The sequence below is a fragment of the Lepidochelys kempii genome, chromosome 18, assembly GCF_965140265.1.
Source record: "Lepidochelys kempii isolate rLepKem1 chromosome 18, rLepKem1.hap2, whole genome shotgun sequence".
Lineage (NCBI taxonomy): Eukaryota > Metazoa > Chordata > Testudines > Cheloniidae > Lepidochelys > Lepidochelys kempii.
The window spans coordinates 23,668,230-23,690,507 of record NC_133273.1 but is presented as its reverse complement, the minus strand read 5'-3'; the positions used below and the strand labels follow the sequence as shown (position 1 = coordinate 23,690,507).

Below are 22,278 nucleotides of genomic sequence, written 5' to 3'. Positions count from 1 at the left end.
AATTATACACCGACAGAATCAGATTCTGCAAAGTGTCTCTGGGCAAATTGTTCAGTTAGCTAAAGAGCCTGAGCACCTGCCAGCCAAGGAAAATCTTATTCCAAAATATAATCCAGGATTTAAGGAACACTCTTGTGAGTTATTAATGTATAGATACCTCTTTTCCAAAACGCTAATTAGTTGTTGACCCCTGTTTTATGTGGAGATAATGAGCATCTGTAGCACACAGTTTTCAATAGTTGTTTTTGTTTTTTTAAAGAATTTGACTTTTACTTGTAATAAAAACAAATTAAATTCCCTGTTGTAACCGAACACAAAGCGAGTGGCATATAATAAAATCTCACCAAACCAGTCTCTTGAGAACCATGCCCTGGTGTTAGTAATCTGTGAACAACAAAATAAAGTGGTGCAAAACAGGTTCTTCAGGGTTCAACAGCGAAACTTTAAATTAGAAGGACTTTCTTCAAAGTGTCAAACTAAATCTTCTTGCTCTTTTTTTCCTTAAGTCAATCCGTTTCCTCTGTAGTGGCAGAGTTAGAACTGGGTGTTTTACCCACGAAACCTTATGCCCAAATATATCTGTTAGTCTTTAAGGTGCCACTGGACTCCTCATTGTTTTTCCTTTTCTGTATCTGAAGCTTGATGAGGAGCCCCTTCCTCAGTTTGTTTCTTGCACATTTGAATCCTTTGCCTGTTCAGTAGAAAGGGGTGGGCAGAGAAGAGAGGACACACAAGGAGCATATGATTGATTGCTCACCAAACAAAACAGAGCAGATAGGTCTAATTTTAGACTTCTTCAGCTTTGGCAAACTTTCTCAAAACACTTACACAATTTTTTTTAAGAGCAAATGAATCATATTAGTGTAGTACTAAATTATAACGTTAATGAGGAACAGACACTGAGTCATGTTGCATGTATCATTCAAATTTTATGCGAAATTCTGAGCGGTAAGCTTGTATGATTGTAGCCTTCTGCACTTTAAGTTCCAGACTGTTCTAGCTTTCTTGACACTTCCTGTCTGTGACAGTAATGTGCCGGCACCTACTTAGAGCTGGGAATGCTGCTGCTAATAGCTGTGTGTCCAGCCCATCTATGGGCAAGGAACAGTACTGCCTTTTTGCCTGTGTACCTGCATGTTTGCCTTGCTCTGGAATTTAGGAAATCAGGTGGTGAGTCTAGTAATTAATGTGTAAGATCATCAGGGAGGAAAGGCAGGCATTGTGTGCAACTTGAGTTTTGATCAATAGTTACTGTACAGATATTGTTGAAGAATCCACTCTTGTGCCAAAGTACTTTTGAAAAATAACTTAATTTAGAAATGAGATGTGACAAATATCCTAGTATTTGTTTGTAGAAGACAACTGATTCCTTTTGAGTCATGATGAAAACCTACTTACATTTTTTAAAGAAACACATTATTTCACGTTCTTCTTTTTGCAAATACCCTCAGTGCACTGGCTATGCCATGCTGATTGGAGAGGACCTCTGACCCTGGCTCCATCACAAGTACAGCAACTTTATGTATACTTTAGATGAGAAAGTTTGTGCTGCTGGTCTTGATAAATGACATGGGGTTACATCCTAAATCTAGCAACATCGGCTCAGGTTTATTGCTACTGTCAGCTTTTCTTACAGCTGTCTTATTAGTTGAAGTTCGTTCTCTGAAACTTCAGGATTCAGAGCAAGATAGCATCTTACACCTGAAATTATATGTTTTCTCTGTTAAAGAAAGCTGAGGTAGTCATTGAAAGCAGTTCACATTTGATGTGTATATGGTGGCCTGAAACAAAAGAGCTGGGGGTCACAATAGTGTTCCCACTGTGGATATCAGGATGGAAAAAAACCCAAAACTTTATTAGTAACTGGTCTCTCTGTTGGCAATGTCTGCAGAAGGGTCAATGTTTGAATGAGCCGTAAAGGCTGAATTCCTCTACCCCCTTTTGGGGGAAAGGGGATTCCCCTTGGAACGGAACTTGGGCAAACTACAGTGATCATATGTGTATGAATATGCACAGCTCTGGAAAACCGTATCTGCTAGTTGCTATACAACAATCGTCAAGTGGCTATTTTAATTGTTTTATTTATCTTCTTAGGGTGGTAGAGTAAACTGTGAACCACCAGAGGAAGGTATAAAAAAGTTCCATTTACATAACAATCCATTTTAAATTAGGAAACAAAATTGTACTCTGTTAAATATTATATAGATATCAACACTCAGTCCATGTCTACTCAGAAGCACCACACTTTCCTTTTACTTTACTTTTCCAGGCTAGCCCATTTAGTAATTCCACTGCTTTTCTTCTGCAGGGTTCAATTTCTTCCAGAAAAACTATCAACATATCTGTTTTATGTAACTCTGTAAGATGTTTTCTCTCACTGGTTCTTTTTTAATTTTCTAATTCTTTGGGATTAGTTCAATACTGAGAAAGTGCTATTATTTTAAAATGTTTTTGCTGTTTGACTTGTCTCATTTCCTATTTTGCCAGCTCTATGCAGTCATATCTTCTACTCTGATAGACTTTTCCAGAATACGTTCAATCTCTTCTAATGTGAGACCAAGTCTGTTGCCAAATGGGAGCTGGAGAAAAACTGTTTTAGTGCCAGAGTCTGTTGCATTAATGCAGGGGTCGGCAACCTTTCAGAAGTGGTGTGCCGAGTCTTCATTTATTCACTCTAACTTAAGGTTTTGCATGCCAGTAATACATTTTAATGTTTTTAGAAGGTCTCTTTCTATAAGTTAATAATATACAACTAAACTATTGTTGTATGTAAAGTAAATAAGGTTTTTAAAATGTTTAAGAAGCTTCATTTAAAATTAAATTAAAATGCAGAGCCCCCTGGACCGATGGCCAGGACCTGGGCAGTGTGAGTACCACTGAAAATCAGCTCGCATGCCGCCTTTGGCACACCTGCCATAGGTTGCCTACCCCTGCATTAATGCCCCGCTATCAGTTACCATCATTCTATATATTACCGCTATTCCTCCTTTGGACTGATTAACAATTCCTGTGTAAAGGAGACATGGCTTTCTGTCTTTTTCATTAAATGTATTAAAGACCTCGATCTAAGATGTTAAAAATATGTAAAACATAGCAAAAACACAAATGTCCATAATATTTGATTCCGTTTTCTGCCCAAACCACTTTGCAATATGGTCCACTTAATAGCATATCCTAGATGAGCCCACCACCCTTAACGAACAACCTCAAATGCCTCCATCAAAATCCTCTAGACAGTTTTTCTGCTTTGCTTATTAACTGTCCATTTCCTTCTTTCGGTCTCTTTACTTCAACCTTATTCCATCTGCCCCCCCAATGCTCCCTTTCTTCCCTCCCTTTCCTCCCTTCACTTATCCCTGCCCCCTTCGGTGCCCTCTCTCCTTTCCTTTGTGTCTCTCTCTGATTCCTTCCCAATAATCCCCTCTGCCCCACCCCCCAAAAAATATTGTGGCGGTAGCATGACACTTGTGGAACATCATATTGTTCACTCTGCTGGTTTGTTATATCTCTCTCCTCTCCATGCTTTATCTTTTCTATTAAATTGTAAACTGTTCAGGACAGAGACTGTCTCAGCCTTTGTTTGTGTAGTGCCTAGCATAATGTGGCCCTGATATCCATTAGGATTCCTATCTGAGCAGGGTTTTATTATTATTTGTATCTTAAATTGCAGTGCCTAGTATTTGTAGGAACTTAACTTTCCTTCCTTTAAATTATTTTCTAAGCTTTTGCTGCATTTCAATTAATGTAATAATAAGTTAGTATACTGTTTGTTTAAAGGCATCCTAATTACTTTTGTATCCTATAAGCAATATATTTAATGCTATACATTATATAGGACCCTTTTATCCAGAAAGATCCCAAGATGCTTTAGATTTAGTATGAATAGGGATCACTTAACTCGCCAGAGTGGAATGCAGCAGCCATTGTATGACAGCTGAATTTTCTTAGTAAAGAAAAAACAAATTTAATACACGTGGGAGGATTTTAAAAGACAATGTAAATATGAGTTGGAATTTAGCCAGGACCTTAGGGTTAACACCTTAACTTGTGCAAAAAATGCACAGGCCTTCAATGACTAAAAGTGATCAGGGTCTTGAGCTTGAGATTGCCTTTCCAGCTGACAGTTTCACAGCCCCATAGAGCTTAGACCCCAGCCACCGAGTTGGAGGGAAGAGCATCCCATACTAAAGCACCCATATCACTTCTGCCATCACTTGGATTTTTGCTTTGGCTGCAAATGGTGGTCTCCTATGCAAATATTGACCAGGCCTAATACTGCTTACATATGATACCTGACAAAATCCCAGCCCCAGATGGCATGGATGCAGGACTAGGTAGTGGTATTTATAAAATTATGAAGCTTATGTACATATGCTCTCTCAAACAGGGTGGGAAAATCAGTAATTTAAAAAAGATTATTTAAATCAGATTTATTAAATTCAATACTTTTTTTAAAAAAAATTTGAAGTTACATTGAAATTGACAATCTGTGTTAAATCTAAATTTACTAAAATCTATTAATTGGTTACATTAAATTAAAAAAAAAAGTTCAGGCAATACACGTTTGTTGCCAAAGTTTTAAAGAAAATCAAACCACTGACCTAGAGGAAATCACTGGCTAAGCATCTGGAACCAGATTTTAAGTGCTAAGCCAGCTTTTCATAGCAGTGGCCTCTTTTGCAGGTGCAGAGGGTATATTTTATTTTCAGTTTATTCATCCCGTTCAGTTCAGTTGCTAGCTCTTTCCAAGTTGAGAAGCCGACTGTGATTGAAAAGTCAGAAAAGCTTCTTTTCCTTTTTCAATTTATGATTAAAAATGAGGTATGAGATGATGAGATCTGCTAGATCTAAATTTCTGAAGGACATGGACCCAGATCCACAAAAGTGACCAGAAACAATCCGATCAATTCATTAACTACAGATACTTTGTTTCATCATTTTTAAGTGCCAGACAAGTTTTGATACTTAATTTTTTCTCACATATCCAGCACATTTAAGCTAGTTTTATTTATCTATCCATTTTAAAATGTTCTTGTGCATTTCAAATTTCATGTCCTTTTTGCATCCAAATCGAGCTTTACACAAATCACAAGTAAAAAAAATCATCTGGTAAATAAGAAATGTATCATTCATCATTTAACATAATACAAAATGCAAACATTAATTGGAATAAATGTGTTAAACTATATAATTGCTTACACTACATGTACACACACTTATTTACCCCCCCGGTTAGAAGAAAGTACAAAATTTAGTGTGAGGATTATATCTAGTTGTACACCCATGTGTGCAACACATCTGAGGAAGTGAGCTGTAGCTCACGAAAGCTTATGCTCTAATAAATTGGTTAGTCTCTAAGGTGCCACAAGTACTCCTTTTCTTTTTGCGAATACAGACTAACACGGCTGTTACTCTGAAACCCATGTGTTTATTTCTTACCAAGCAATTAATCAACTTTTTGTCCGGAATATAACTAAAAAGTACAAATGCAAAACAAGATTAAAATCAATTATTTAAAGCTTTGATTTAAATCAATACACCCTGCTCTGTCAATATCCAGTTCAGTCTTATTCTTATGAACTTTAAATCTGGATTCTCTTTCTAAAATATCTATTATGAGACTGAAGTGTAGAAAATACTGAGCAGTTGTTTGTTAGCACGTTATGTAATTCATCTTGCTAAAGCTCCACATTTGAGGAATGTAGGTAGGAATGTTTAAAGGCTGTTCATCTCATCCTGTTTCCCTGGTTTGAGGACAGTTTCCGTTTGATGAACCTTTTATTGCCCCCCCCCCTTCTTTAAATTGTTCCTAAGGTTGTTCCATAGTTACTATAGTCCTGCTTAGATCCAGAAAAGAGTAAACTAACTAAGCCATTTTATAATTATATTTATATTTTAAGACATTATTTCATAGACTAGATTGTTAATTAGTCTGTGTAGTATTTAGAATTCTTGCAGAGAGGGACTTCATTTGTGGAGACATTTTGCCACGTGGCTGTAATTATTTGTTAATGTCCTAAGATAGATTCCCATTTGCGGTATGTTGTGGATGTTGAAGCCAGAACAAGGAGGAGTTGCTGTGCCACCCCAAGGCGTCTAGCGTGGGCTTTTGTCCCTTTGATCCCATGAAGACCATACATTGCATTTTGTGAAAGATACTAAATCTCTGTGGGTTGTGTTAGTTCTTGCATGTGCACAGCAGTCCTTGTAGATGAGTATCTGGTGTGAAGGGAGCTATTCACTTCCCTGACTACAGTGGGTGTTTGGAGTGCACAAAGAATGCAGCATCAGGCATTTAAAGGTTTAATTTTGTTACAGTTCTGTGAAAATACTTGTCCTGCAGAATGAATCTAGCAAGGAATTTTAATAGCATACATTTGCAGTGCAGATAGTAGAATGCATACAGAACTCCTTATTTTATTTCCTAAGAATATATTATTATCCCATTTGTAAACCTGCAACTGAGCACTCAAAAAACTCTTACTAGATTGTCAGAGATCCCCAAATGAAGAGGGGAAAATGGAAGGTTTGAATGGGGAAAATAAGAAAACAAATGTATTTGCCAGTGAGTAAGGCTGTGTGTCTGTCACCGATTCTGTGACTTCCATGACTTCTGCAGAGGCCAGTGCAGCTGGCTCTGGGGCTGTCCGAGCAGCTCAGGCAGCCCCTTGGCCAGCCACGCCAGCCGCTACTGGGGCAATCTTGGGCCACCACGCCTTCCCAGCAGGAGCAGTAGTTTGGGTGTGGGAGGGGATTCAGGGCTGGGGCAGAGGGTTGCAGGGCAGGGTGGCGCTTACCTCAGGAGGGCTCTCTGGAAGCGCTGGCATGTCCCCACAGCTCCCATTGGCTGTGGAGCAGGTGCTCGTGGCGGGGGCAGTGCGTGGAGCCCCCCGGCCTTCCCTCCATGCCGGCTGCTTCTGGGGAGCTGTGCGGAGCCTGGGGGGGTCTGCCAGCCCTGCCAACCCTCACCCCCCCCGACCTGCACCACCCCCACAACTCTGGGTTGCATGCCACCCCCATAGCACCTCCCAGGGCTACCCCGCTAATCTTTAGTTAGGGGTGTATAGTACAAGTCATGGACTGTGAATTTTTGTTTACTGCCTGTGACTTGTCTGACTTTTAATAAATATACCCATGACTAAAACGTAGCCTTACCGATGAGTAATATACTTTGATTGCTCAAGCTTGACTTTCTGTATTTTATTATTAAATGTTTGTCAAGTAATGGGATTGCCATTATTGTAGGCAATAGCACGCTTCGTTGATTCTGTTAAAATGTTTATTGCTTGTATGACTTGTACCAGAGTACTTATAAAAGCAACTGAAACAGTATGTGCTGACCTGTAGTTACATAGCTTTATTGTTACAGTTCAGTGAGAAACTGTATCTTGTAATTGAGTTTGTCTTTGCAACTTGTCCATTTTGTGAAGTAAAGTAAAATATTCAATTTTGTAGACTGCAGTGTTTTGCAAGTACAGATTGCAGGTGCTCTCTCTAAATGGAATAAGAAATTCCCCCACTTTTTTCTTCTGTAACATTCCATTTGTTTTCAGTGCCCATTTAAATAACTGTTACTTACTGTAATGTTTATTTCTTCCTTTACTAAATTCTGACAATAACAACCAGTCCCCAAAAGTGTCTTTAGATAGTGGGTTGGGTTGAATTGGAATTCCTCAGAAGTTCTTGTCCACTGCTGGAAATGGCCCACCTTGATTATCACTATAAAAGGTTGTCGTGTTGTCGTGTCCACCCCACCCCGCTTTCCTGCTGGTAATAGCTCGCCTTACCTGATCACTCTCATTACAGTGTGTATGGTAACACCCATTGTTTCATGTTCTCTGTGTATATAAATCTCCCCACTGTATTTTCCACTGAATGCATCTGTTGAAGAGAGCTGTAGCTCACAAAAGCTTATGTTCAAATAAATTGGTTAGTCTCTAAGGTGCCACAAGTCCTCCTTTTCTTTTTAAAGAAATTAGTTGCATTTGAGCAAAACTTTTATTTGAAACGAAGAAAGGCTACTAGAAGTGATAAATTCATGTGCTGTGCGTTTATCCTGCTAACCTTTCTTCTTCCCCAGCGAAGTTTGTAGTATAGAAAATTGAGACCATGTGTGTGGATAAACTGAAAACTACGCGCCAGACCTGTTTTCAAACAATCTTGGACATCCTCCATATTTTTTTTAAAAAAAGGTCACAACTGGTCTTTTCACCTGCCTTGATTTTCAAGTGTGAGGCTCTGCTTGGTGCATCTGTGATTGCAAAGCAATTCTCCAGAAGCAACCCCCTCACCACAGAGGAAAGCTTGCCGAATCCCTGTGGTTTCTACAGAACCCTGTATAAACTGAGTCTCCCTGCTGGGATGGAATCCATTCGGGAGGCCCCTTCCCCCTATTGATGGGAATATTCTAAACTAGAGCAGCTGTCCCTGACATGAGTGTGGGGGGGAGGGGGTGTACTAACCTGTGGGCTCTGCCCTTGATTGCCGCCTAGGCCCATTGGGCTTCTAGGAGTTAAAGGGGTGGATGACCAGGGGGTGGGGGCAGGAGCCACGTGTGGTATGGGCTGGGTCTGGTCCTTACGGGGGCTGTGAGTGCCTGAGAAGCCTCATGCTAACCTGCTGTGTGTTGCCTCCCCCACAGGCATATTATGGAACCAAGCCCGGCAGGAGGAGGTGGGGGTCCAGGCGAACCAGCGCACGCAGTGGCACTGCTGCGGGGTCTGAGTGCACTGCGCTCTGAGCGGAGCCTGCTTGATGTGACAGTGGTGGCCGGCGGCTGTGAGTTTGGGGCACATAGAGCTGTGCTAGCTGCAGCTTCTGGCTACTTCCGTGCCATGTTCGGCGGGTCACTGCGGGAGTCCCGGGCCGAGCGAGTACGGCTACATGGGGTGGACCCTGAGTGCCTGGCACTGCTGCTCGACTTTGCCTACACTGGTCGGGTGGGGCAGCTGGGCCCCGACATCGCGGAGCGGCTGCTGCGCGCCGCCGACCTACTACAGTTCCCGGCCGTGAAGGAGGCGTGTGGCACTTGGCTGGCCCGGCAGCTGGAGCCGGCCAACGCGCTGGACATGCAGGACTTCGCAGAGGCCTTTGCTTGCCCAGCCCTCGCGGCTGCCGCTCACCGGTTTGTGCTGCGCCATGTGGGTGAGCTGAGCACGCAGTTGGAGCGGCTGCCGCTGGCGCGGCTCATCTCCTACTTGCAGGACGATGAGCTGTGTGTGCCCAAGGAGGAGGCCGCCTTCCAGCTGGCACTGCGTTGGGTGCGTGCTGACCTAGCTGCCCGTGCCCCGCTGCTGCCGCAGCTCCTGGCCCACGTGCGCTTGCCCTTCGTGCGCCGTTTCTACCTGCTGGCACATGTGGAGGGCGAGCCCCTGGTGGCGCGTTGTCAGCCCTGTCTGCGCCTCCTGCGGGAGGCCCGCGACTTCCAGGCTGCTCGCTATGACCGGCATGACCAGGGGCCATGTGCTCGCATGCGGCCACGACCCTCTACCGGCCTGGCAGAGATCCTTGTGCTCATTGGTGGCTGCGACCGTGATTGCGATGAGCTGGTCACCGTTGATTGTTACAACCCACGAACGGGGCACTGGCGCTACCTGGCTGAGTTTCCCGAGCACTTGGGTGGTGGCTACAGCATAGCGGCGCTGGGCAATGACATCTACGTGACAGGTAAGGATGGGCACGTTGGATCTGATGCCCTGAGCAGTGTTGTCTGGGGAAAGGGCCACAGCTGGGCATTATTCTGGAGGGAGCCCAAGTCTGTCAAGGGATGGGGGGACGGCTTTAGGTTTAAAGATCAAGGGGCATCGGCAAAGCTGTAGAAGAGGCCAGAAATGAGATCCCTGACTTTTCAAAGCACTAGTATTTTTATAAAAAGTTCCCTCTTTTCTTTGCCATTAGTCCCAGGATGGGCTAAGCATGGCTTGTTTTGGGTTCGCAGAGTAATGATTCTTTGAAATGAGATCTGCCTTCATAATTAGGGTGTCTCTTGCAAAGACTCAGAAACCATTCTGTTCTGCTAAATGCCAGGGGAAATGATTCCTTGGCTTCTGTGAAAATGTTGAACGAGTGTGTTGCATACGTTGTAAGCAGACACGCATTCCAACAGCCCGTTTCAAAGGGACTTTGGCTTCTCCACAGTGCAGTAACACTTTGTTCTGTGTGGAGGCTTGTGTACAAGTCTGTGTAAAGGTATTTGTATACACTTCTATTGTGACAGACTTCAGGGCTCTGTGGTTGGTTCTAAGTACAGGCTAGTGCAGCGTGTTGGTAAACCTGAAATGGTTTTGTTGTTCTGCTTGGGGTTATAAGCTACTTTATGGGTCAGATTTGTTCTAATTTTGTGCTAATAGGCTTGGAACTCAGAGGTGAACAGGAAAATAAATATGTATGCAACTTTATATATTACTTGAGTGTTTGCAGAAGGAACCTCCTGAACACTTTTTATTTTTAATGTGTGGGGTCCATCATCCAGGAGACTCTTCCACTTTGTGCTTACATTAATGTTTAAATGTGTAATGAAAATATTTAGGTTTCCTACAGTGGTTCTTGGTTTTTCACAAATGGACCATGTCTAAAGTTTTATTCAGATGTTTGGCATAAATGCGAGTTTTCATTTTGCAACAGGGATTCCTTTTCTGTAGTTATTCTCGTTTTGGGATGGATTTAGTAGCTGATCTCAGACAGGCAGCTGATTCATAATGACTAATACTAGTGAGTATGTAGACAGCATTTCAGGACACATGTTGGTGTAACTTCCCAAGACAACAGGGTAGGAGTCTGATTTCAGATCATTTTCAAATTCCTGCTGTGTTGAGAACACTTAAGAAAAGCAGAACTTAGAGAAAAGTAAATAACAGGGTGCAACACAAAGTATACCATGTATGCTTGTCACAGAGTCACCAGGTGATGCTCTGGAACAGAAGGTTTATTAGGTGACGGGAACACAGCGTAGAACAGAATTTGTTAGCACAGAAATCAGTGACTTTCAGCCAAGTCCGTCTTGGGGAGTCCTGGGCCAGAAGCCCTGGACTCCCCCTCTTCCGGTCCACCCAAGCAGACTGCCAGCATCCCCGTTGCTCCTCCTCCTTGTCTTTGTCTCACTTCCTGGGCAGAGTGTCATCTGGTTGCATCCCCCTCCTGGGTCTCCGGTTACGAAGGGCACTGGTCATAGCATATGTTCAGGCAGCTAGAGCAGCCTCACCTGCCCCTAAGGTCTCAGCCAAAGTCACACACCCCTATTCCTATCACTGAGGTATTGGTGCAGCACACAGGGAAACTGAAGCATACTCAATATTCATGCAAAACAGTAAGACTCACATACAACACAAGGGAAAATCCTTACTTCGTCACAGCGCTCAAGGTAGAAACATACCAGAAAGTCCTCTGATACTCTGGACTTCAATGACTCTCAGTGTCATTTAACCTTGGCACAGCAGTGCGTTTATGGTATTGAAGGGCAAAAGTTGTGTTTCTTTCTCTAGTGTACTCCCTGGCTCTTGTCAGTTTGTCAAGTTTAACTATACCAGTTTGCCACTTTAACTATACCAGTATAAAGCAGCGACCTCCCATCTCACCCTCACTCCCAGTGTGGGTGCAGTTATACCAGTGTAAAGGGACCCAAACAGAAATAAGCTATACTGTATGATGTACCGTTTTACCAGTATAACCATGTCAACAAAATTCACACCTTGAACAGACATAGTTATACCGATAAAGTTTGTATGTAGACCCGGCCTAAGTGAACAGAAAGCTGTTCAATCTCTGACTTAACAAAAAGCATGCCTGTGATTTAAGTAATGTCATAAACATGATGATGTGCTAAAATGGAATACTTTTGTATTATTTCTGCATCCAAAGAAAGTCACATATGGTAGTATTCAAAAACAATGCAAGGTTGATTGACCTGGAATTCTGAATGCCAAGCATTTTGTCACACACCTTGTGATTGCTGACTTCTTCCAAAAGTCTTGTACTTGCATACAGGGTCTGTTGTCATTGAAGATGCATGGATAACTGTTTTGTATTTCGCATTACAGTTGTAGCTCAGAGGAAAAGAGATGTAAAGGAAAAGCTTAGAAGCAGATTTTTGTATGAGGCAGTAGTGAAGTGGGGTCAGGTGTCTAAGGTTGTTCTTTAGTTTATGGAGCTTGCATGCTAGATTTGCTCCACTGATATTGTTGTCAACTATTATAGAAGTGTTAGTTGGACTCTTATCAGTACTTGCTGGCTAATTAATCATTGTTGAAAGTTGCTCTGTATTGGGTCACCAGCTCCAAGCCCTCTCATCAGGGATATGGTGAGGGTTGTAAATAGGGAAGGGAGAAAATGGTTAGGAAGTTAGCCAAATCTGGGATACGTGTTTTGAGTTGATAATACATCAGATTTCGTCTGAGCATCACATGAGGGAATCTACTCTGAGATTCTGGGAGTAACTGGGAGACAAAGTTACAGGCCCATTTTCGAAATTTCCAAACAAATTTGAGATTGAGTGGTACCATTAGTCTTAAAATTGTTGTGAAACAAACTGCCATTTTTCTCCTGTACCTGAATATTTTAATAACAACAAGTAGGCTGGGGAAGTAGCAAAATTTGTTATAGTATTGGAAAGTAATAACATTTTTGAATACCTAATAAAGGACTGAGTTATTACATAAAACCCCTAGTCTGTCTTCCTCTCCACCCCCCCCCACAATGGGCTATATTACAAAATATTTACTTATGAAATGTGCTCTCTTCTGTAGGAGGATCAGATGGGTCAAGGCTCTATGACTGTGTCTGGAGATACAACTCCAGTGTGAATGAGTGGACAGAAGTTTCTCCAATGTTGAAAGCAAGAGAATACCACAGCTCTACAGTCTTGGATGGACTGTTGTATATTATAGCCTCAGACAGCACAGAACGTTATGACCACTCCATAGACGCCTGGGAGGCTTTGCAGCCTATGTTGTACCCAATGGACAACTGTTCCACCACATCTTGTCGTGGCAAACTCTTTGCTATTGGCTCTCTAGCAGGCAAAGAATCCATGGTTATACAATGCTATGACCCTGAAACTGACCTCTGGTCCCTCGTGAACTGTGGACAGCTGCCTCCGTGGTCTTTTGCACCAAAAACTGTGACTCTTAATGGACTTATATACTTTATAAGGTAAGTAATAATGTATCCCCCACCCCATCCCACTATAGAATGATTTTTTTTGAGAAATAGTGTAGAAGGATTGGATTTAAATCCACAATTTGGAAAACGGAGGCAATTTTACAAATCTGGACTGAGGAGAAATCTACTTTAAAGTAGAATCCTTGAGTTCTATTGGCTTTAATTCAGTTCTACTATTACTTAAAATACACACACACACACACACACACACACACACATATGAATAAGCTCCAAGAAAATATTAAATTGTACAGCAGATAGCACATGTGTAATGAGATAAGAGAACATGAGATGAAATGGTTTGTTTTTTTTAAACCAAGATTTACCATTATGTGTTGAGTTCTAATGGTTCAAATACTTATCCACTTAAAAAATAAACTGAAAGGCTTTCCATCACTGAAACACTTCATCTAGTGGAGTGTATTGTCTTTGTGCGTGAGCAAATGTACATTAAAAATAGTCCCCAGAAATTTTGTTTTATTACCTTTGGGTTTCCTTAAAGCAGTAAGTTGTATCCAAGATCTTTATTTGCTGCATTTGGATTTGTTCGTGCTCAGTCCAACATCTTGGCTTCCAGCAGCTGTTTGAAGTTATTCCTCTCCCTCTTTCAGTATTCAACTAATATTGAAAAGGTTCTTTCATCAGAATATCTATCCTGTACGCTTGCAGAGCCTGCTTTACTTGCTGTTTTCAGCAGACTGGTAGGTCAAGGTTTAGAATTTCTAACAGTTGAGTAGTTTGCCCATACACACCTCTGTCGGGGGGGTACTGCAGCAGTAGGAAGTCATTGGTGATTCATTGGGTAAGTAGCTGAGAAAATTACCTGACACAGCAAAGGGAAAATTCTTCCTCTTCTTCACCCCCTCCTCGCTTCCCCCAAAAAAATGCTGCAAAAGGGATATTTTTCTGATAATTTATAAGGACAGTCTCAAAACAATAGGTCATATACATGGGATCAAAGGGTGACTTACTAACCAAAGCTGCTAACTTTCAGTTTAGGTGGGTTTTTTCTTCAAGTGAGAATAAAATCTCTCTCTCTTCTTTACAACCAACCCTAGTTACAGTAATAAATATGGCATCACAGCAAAACTAGTCTCTTGGGTTACTTCTGTATTAGAAACAACCTTGAAATGGGAATGCCTTGTTCTTATTCGGACGAGCATGTGGAATCATTCTTGCTCCTGTTTTCCCTCCCAGCCTGCAAGCAGTATGTTTTCACTTTTATTCTTGGAAGTATTTGCCTCATGCAGCACTGTTAGTGACAACAAACATTGTAAACTATGATAACTCTTCTCTGCTGTAACTTGACAGCAACTTTAGGATTTTTAAAGCAGTATCACTAAAAGGGTTGTCTTCGCTCTTCACTTGAATTCCTGAAACTCCTATTAATGCTCTGTTTGAGGTAGACAACAGGTGGAAGAAGAGATCTCTGTGTATTTAAGATGTTTAGAATCTTCAGGTTCATAGAATTGAATTAAACCAGTGTGATTTTTAAATGCTTGACTCCCATGGACCATCTTTCCTCTGCATAGACACCTCTGCTCCGAGATTGTTTCCGAAAGTAGTTCAAACTAAGGAAACTGGTTATGAAGCATGTACCTTGGGAGCCATAAGGAAACTTATTCATTGTTTTTTTTAAATCACAGTGGATAAAAATTGATTTGAAAATATTTAAAAATCAGATTTTTTTAATTTTAAATCTGAGCGGTTTTTTTGTTTAAATTAAATACAGGCTTATTTTTAAAAAATAAACTTTGAAATTGACAACCTATGTTAAGGTCTAAACTTACAATAATATATTAAAACTGTATTAAATTAAAATAATAAGCAGCACATGTTTGCTGCTGAAGTTTTACAGAAAATTAAACCACTGAACTGGTGAAAGTCACTGGCTAAGCACCTATAACCAGAATTTGTTGACATGCTTAATCAGCTTTTGACAGTAGTAGGATCTTCTGCAGATACACAAAGAATATTTTTTTGTTTCAGTATATTCAGATCAGTTCTATAACTAGTTCAGTCAAAGTTAAGGGAAAAAATGTACACTGGAAAAAGGAGAAAAGCTTGCTTTCTTCTTCCAATCTATACATAAAAACTGGTTGTGAGAGGTTGAGATAAACTAGTTCCAAACTCTTGAAGGACAATGAGGACCAGAAATAATCAGTTCAATTCACTAACTACAGATAACACTTTGTTTTCATAAATCAGTAAATGCAGAACATGTTTTGATGTACTTTTTTTTCTTATGTATCTGCACATTTAAGGTAATTTTACTTAACTAATACAAAAATTAAAGTGCTGATTTTTGTGCACTTCTTTATTGAATCAGAATTTCCAAATTGAGCTTGACACTAAATCACAAGTAAAAAATGATCTAACATAATAAAAAAGTAAAATTTAAGAGTCTGAATAAATGTAAGTTAAGCTTTATATTTGGTTAAAGTGTATCAATATAGTGTATCCTCCTGGTTAACAAAAAGAAGCACCAAATTTAGTGTAAAGGTTATATTCAGTTGCAAATCCAATGTTTTAATCATTAACAACCAGTGAGAATCAACTTTCTTTAAGAAAATAACTAAAGTACAAATGCAAAACAAGATTAAAATCCTTGATTTAAATCAAGGTTTCCTGATTGGTGATTAAAATCAAGTATTTAAATTACATTGATTTAAATAAATCCATCCTGTTTTTAACTAATTATAACTATAGTTCAGAAACCTGGATTTTGCTGTATACTAAGCAGACCCTTTCATAAGCCTGATGGCTTCTAAATGAATAGCCATCAGGAGAGGTGGTGCTCTGGGATGTCTGCAAAGACTCTTATTTATTTCACTTTCCTCTTATTTCGAGACACTCTGTTGCTATCGCTTTGATTGGAATAAGCAGATGATTTTGTTTTCTCTGTCATCACTAGAGTGCTTGTCGTAGATTGCAAAGGACATGGTAGTTCTTGGAAAGTCAGTAACAATGTCTGAAAAATACAATACTCAGTTTTAATTGTCTTGGACTCACTTTTCTCTCATTCAAATTTTTAACTTTAATCAAAGGACTTTATAGCCAGAGATTGAATTATCCGATAAAAGATGTCTATACCAATTGAAATGGATTCTAATACAGTACATAGTTTTTACTTTAAATTCAATTAACTTAGTTCTTGAGACTGATTCAGTTAAAATGGAAGCTCAAATTAATTAGTGGTTGAACTAAGTAGAAGATTCTTTTGTATTCTTGGGTAGTCTTCTAACTTCATTCTTGATAGTACTTTCTTGGATTTACTTTAAGTACTGCTATGACTACCCTGACCTTGTAATCTCCAGATTCGTATGCTAGCAAATTGCATTTCTGTGTCACAATAATCCCTCACCTGTTGCTGTCACACTCCTGTCTCATGAGTGGAATGGGTAAAAGAAGCCTTATGGGATTATAGTGCTGCTGTTAGTTCTTCCATTACAGACCTCTCTCCACCCTTTGTTGACACCCCCACCCCGGTTTAAATTTGGCATTGGCTGAAGTCTCAATCCAACATGGATCCTTTTAGTGTTAATGTTAGGTGGGGAGAGGTTTAAGTCACCCCAAAATGTCAGTTATTTTTCTAAGATGTTCTTGTGCACTCGTATCACCAAAGCCAGATTATTTTATCAGGTACAAATTTGCAGTAAATTTATCTGTAGTGGGACCCACAAGTGCAAATTTTATGTTTAGGATTGGCCAGCAGTTATCAGCATAGCACAGTGGTGCTTCTAGGTACTATTTGTAATACAAATAATTTTGCATCCTGTCTTGGGCAGGCACCAGGGCTGAATAACCATGAGGCAGTTGTAGGCAGGGGAAGGCAGAAACACCGCCTGAGTGTTCTGGGTTCATTCTGCCTCCAGTGTATGGGTCACTGCACCCAACTAGGTTGTCCAGCTGGGTATTCTTTTCAAAATTCATTCCACCAGAATTTATTTTTTTAAGTGTAGTTTTGACTTTGGAGAAGCACAGAAGTGCTATTCACATTCTTTGGACACAAGCACCAGTTCACAAGTAGTGAGGAGAATTCCTATGCATAATGATGCAGCCCACTCTAATACATAGCTCTTCAGCACCTGGGGCTATGTAGATCCATTGATTTCTGTGCTGGCCATTGATGCTGCGTTATAGGAGCCACATGTAGGAGTCTGAAGTGTGCACCATATCTCATGTCTTGGTGCAAGTGCAATTTGATCAGTGTGCACATGGGTTTGTGAATGTAACAGGGTGGAAGCAAAAGTGCTAATGTAGCACTTCAGACACTTGGTTGGACTACTTTCACCTGTGCTTGATGAAATGGGGGGAGCCTTTACAGCTCTCTGAATAGTGGTTTCCTTTTTTCTTTTATAGAGATGACTCTGCCGAAGTGGATGTTTACAATCCAATGAAGAATGAATGGGACAAAATCCCTCCTATGCTTCAGGTAGGATGTTGACAATGAGTTCATTTAAAAAACCGTTGGAAACTATAAACTTCTTTGGGTAGGGGAGTGACTTAATTTTTTAAGCACTGACACAACACGAAATAAACTCAGTGAATGCTAACAATATGTTCAGCCATGTACAGCAAAAGGTAGTCCTTGCTTCAGAGCAGTTGTAGTTTAGATAACAAATAGAGAACGATGAAGGCTTGTCTACACTGTGTATTAGTTCACACCAGAAGGGTATCAGAGTAGCAGCCGTGTTAGGCTGTATTCGCAAAAAGAAAAGGAGTACTTGTGGCTGTAGCTCACGAAAGCTTATGCTCAGATAAATTGGTTACTCTCTAAGGTGCCACTAGAAGGGTATAAATTCCAGTGCACACTAGGGTGTCACGCACTAACTGGCCTGCACTAAAAGTTTAGTGTGCAATAATGTAGTATACGATACTACGTTAATGCACCTGGGAACTTTTAGTGTACGCTAGCAGGGTCCACGTGGGCCAGTTCCTCTCCATTGTGGACTAATGCACAGTGTAGACAAGCCATAAGTGCCCAAACCATCATGTGGTGCAGCTGCATAGGTTAGCAGAGATCTTTGTTTGTATCTTGTTGTTTTGTGGTTCTTGGATTATAGCTCCTTTAGTTGGAGTTAATGCTGCTGACCATTTGGCTGGGACTTGTCAGTTCTGTTACAATTGTGTTGGCAGCGTATTACGAGCAAAATTCAATAAGGTGATAGGAAAATCTGTTGGAGACGGTATGGTGTCTGTTGTGTCACCTGCTGGGGCCTGTGAGCACTATACCTGTTTCAGAGCCGCAATTGCCAGCAATAGCAGACGACCCACAAATTTGGGACGATCTGCTAGGCTAGATATCAGCGTACCTACCTAAATGGGCATAATCATATAAATATAGGATTGGAAGGGCCCTCGATAGGTCATCTAGTCCAATGCTCTGCACAGAGGCAGGACTAAGTATTATCTAGACTATCCCTGACAGGAGTTTGTAAAACCTGTTCTTAAAAACCTCTAGTGATGGAGATTCCACAAGCTCCCTAGCTAATTTGTTCCAGTGCTTAACCACCCTGACAGTTAGGAATTTTTTTGTAGTGTCCAACCAAAACCTGCCTTGCTGCAATTTAAACCCATTACTTCATGTCCTGTCCTCATTGGTTAAGGAGAACAATTCCCTGGGTTGTCCTTATTCCCCTTTTTATTGATAGGCACTATGTTTGCACTTCTGCAGTCCTCTAGGATCTCTTCCATCCTCCATGAGTTCTCAAAGATAATTGCTAATGGTTCAGAGATCTCTTAAATATTATAGGATGTATTTCATCAAACCCTGCTGACTTCAAGACATATAACTTGTCTAAGTAATTCTTCACTTGTTCTTTTCCTATTTTAGCCTCAGATCCTACCCCATTTACACTGATATTCACTATGTTGGTTTTCCAATCATTGATAACTTTTTTGGTAAAAACTGAAACAAAAAAGGCATTTAACACTTCAGTCATTACTGTGTTATCTGTTATTGTCTTTCCCTCCTCCATTGAGTAATGGAGCTACCCTATTCTTGATCTTCCTCTTGCATCTAATGTATTTTTAAAAGGTTTTCTTGTTACACTTTAAGTCCCTAGCTAGTTTTATCTTGTTTTATGCCTTGGCTTTTCTGGTTTTGTCCCTACATGCTTCTGTTGTTTTTTGGTATAGTCCTCCTTCGTAGTTCGACCTACATTCTACTTTTTGTATGACTCTTTTTTGAGTTTCAGGTCTTTGAAGATCTCCTTGTTAAGCCAGGGTGGTCCTCTCTAATAACATGTTTTTAATTGTAGGTTCACGTTGGAGGGAGCTTGGCTGTGCTTGGTGGGAAGCTCTATGTCTCTGGTGGCTACGATAACACATTTGAACTTTCGGATGTGCTGGAAGCTTATGATCCAGAAACTCGAACGTGGAGCATAGTGGGACGGCTGCCTGAACCTACCTTCTGGCATGGAAGTGTCAGCATATTCCGACAGTTCATGCCACAAACTACACAAGATGACGACAGTATTGCTCTGGATAATGCCATTAACCTAAACAGGCAGCGCCAGAATCTGCATAATCAGAATCTTAATGAGTTACGTTAACAGTAGAAAAACTTATCTCTATGGTTTGAAGTGAATTCATTACAATTAACCAGTGTCAATTTGGGGGAGGGCAGGAGGCAAACTGGTGCTTGGAAACTCTGAAATGGATTGATCAGTAATTGCAAGCAGGAGGAAATAAAAACCCTGAAAGATTAAAATGTTTTTGTAGGAAGCATAGTTGGCAGAAAGTTACAGGCCCCTTTGGGTGCATTGTCCCTCAGCACTTTTCTGTGGATGGAGAAGGTGCAGCATTAACCACAGAAAAGCTCTGATAGAGAACTCTGGAAAAAAGATATTTTTAAAGAATCACTTGTTACTCAAGCACCACTATTGCAGGCAGCGTAGCGAAGCTTTTGATCAGACAGCTGTCAATAGTACCCTGCAGTCAGCATCTTTCCACATCATAACATTTCATATTTGCCACCAAATTCCATTCTTTGTGGAGGGGTTTATGGAACATAGCAGAGAGGAAGGACCAAAGTTTGCTAATACCAGAGGCTCTCTGAAAGGGGAGAGATTGGTTTGGTAAGATATGCCTTCAGATCTAATACTCCGCTCAGTGCTCCAGAGGAAGATAGACCACTTGCCCAGGTCCTTGCCAATATGGTCTGAGGGAAAATTCCACCCACAAAGTTTGGGTTCATTATAGATGTGCAGATATGAGGATATAAATATCTAGCCCTAAATATGCCGAGAGCCACAATAAAGTTTGGTCACTCTTCATGCTTTCATGAAGAACCTATTAAATTGCTAAAAAGGTCAGTGCAAGGATATTAAGGTTGAGAGTCATGAAGTTTGAAATTTCCCTCCCCCGCTACCTTAAATGTGTGATAAATTAATTGTTAAACCCGTACAGTACTGTAAGTTTTTATACAGAATTTTCATTACTCCAAGCAGCTTGTGCTTTTATTGGTCCTTACTAGAAAAATGTTTCTTTAGAAACTTTGCATTTTAAAAATGATTCACATTCACAAACTTAGATTGAGGGAAATGTGAAATACATTTCAATTTCTTTTTTTAAGCAAATATCCATCTGAGAAGAAGAGTGGGGAGAGACTTTAGAGGCTGGGGGCTCATGTCAAAGATCTCTTGGAGAAGAACCTCCATTGACATTCAAATCTGGATAACATTTTTATTTCTATCAAATTGTTTAGTCTGCAGTTGAACTTGGCAGAGAAATCTCTGCAGTATGGTCTTGTCTCGTGAAGTTATTTGCTATTCATTATTGATGTTCCATAAGCTCTAAAGACTTTAACTTGACTCTTTTTTATCAAGAATGGCAAAATTTGTGCTAGATTGAGCAGATAGGCCCTGGATAGTAGTTGGGGACACTGTAAAATGCAGAGGGTGTATTCTCACCATTTAGACACTAAGGAAGTAGATGAGAATGGTATTTTTAGGGGAGAACTTATTTAAAGAGAAGAAGTATAGAAGAGCTTCCTTGGGAACTGTCCCATGGATTTGAGCAAAGTAATTTATTACACAGTATTTGGTATATAGAAAAATAATTTTATGCTGCTTCAAACATTTGATAAAGTATTGTGGCTAAGCTAAGGTAAATTTACGGTTTATAATGGATCAATTTGTTGAGTGATAGAACCTACTAATGTTAATATTACACATGAGAATTGACCTTCATCAGAATAATTTAAAGCAGCTGTTGGAATTTTTGAGCAGTTGGTAAATGCTAATCAGGGCCTTTAGTTAGTTCACAGAGACTGAATTTTCTTTAGATCTCTATTGCTTTTGTAATCAGTAAGTTCTGCTTTCAGATTTAAGTGATCTGGCAGGCTTAATTCTATTTCCTGTATTTAACCTGAGCAAGCAGATTTCAATGGAAGAGGAAATTTCCTGCTAATTTCTTGATTGAATGTCTGGCTGTTGCTACAGAGCTCTTAAATTTCAAAATGCTGCATGATCTAGTTGAAAACAAGCATTAATGTCTCTTAGGAAAGCATGATGAAGTGAAACAGTGGGTAAGATTGTAGCTGTGCACTTTCTCAGTGGGAAAACTGTATGAATTTAAACTTCACCTACTTATGACAAACCCAGATATTAAATCACACAAATCTTTAGGCTGCTTCATTTGGAAGATGCTGTAGGATATCCTAACTCACTGAAATGTCCTAAGTTCCCAAGGGAGAAAGCATTTTCTCTTGAGCTCTTGAGTCTATTCTCTCTGGAACACTCTCTCTATTCGCAAAAAGAAAAGGAGTGCTTGTGGCACCTTAGAGACTAACAAATCTATTTGAGCATGAGCTTTCATGCTCACGAAAGGTGCCACAAGTACTCCTTTTCTTTTTGCGAATAGAGACTAACATGGCTGCTACTCTGAAACCTTTCTCTCTATTGCAAACTTTCAGCAGAGATTCTTCCCATTATTCTGAATTAGGACCACTTAAACTTTGACAGGTAATTGACAGTGCCTTACCAGAATGTAGCTTAAGACAGGGTTATAGAACAACTAGTTCGTGTTGGTAGACTTCAGTCTACCAAGACTTCACAGTGGGTGGAACAAAGTGACTGAATAAATCAACTTGATAGATTTGGCAAACTTTAACTTCTG

General features: G+C 40.4%; 1 protein-coding gene across 3 annotated transcripts in view; it reads left to right on the top strand.

The window, feature by feature from the left end:
* Positions 1-22,278, top strand: part of KLHL21 (kelch like family member 21) — a 23,404-nt gene extending 1,126 nt beyond the window's left edge. For all 3 annotated transcript variants that reach the window (XM_073316952.1, XM_073316954.1, XM_073316953.1), the window contains exons 2-5: positions 8,642-9,666; positions 12,741-13,146; positions 17,518-17,590; positions 19,419-22,278. In XM_073316952.1, the coding sequence (XP_073173053.1) occupies positions 8,642-9,666; positions 12,741-13,146; positions 17,518-17,590; positions 19,419-19,712 (1,798 nt within the window). In that variant the 3' untranslated portion in view covers positions 19,713-22,278. The remainder of the gene's footprint in view (positions 1-8,641; positions 9,667-12,740; positions 13,147-17,517; positions 17,591-19,418) is intronic.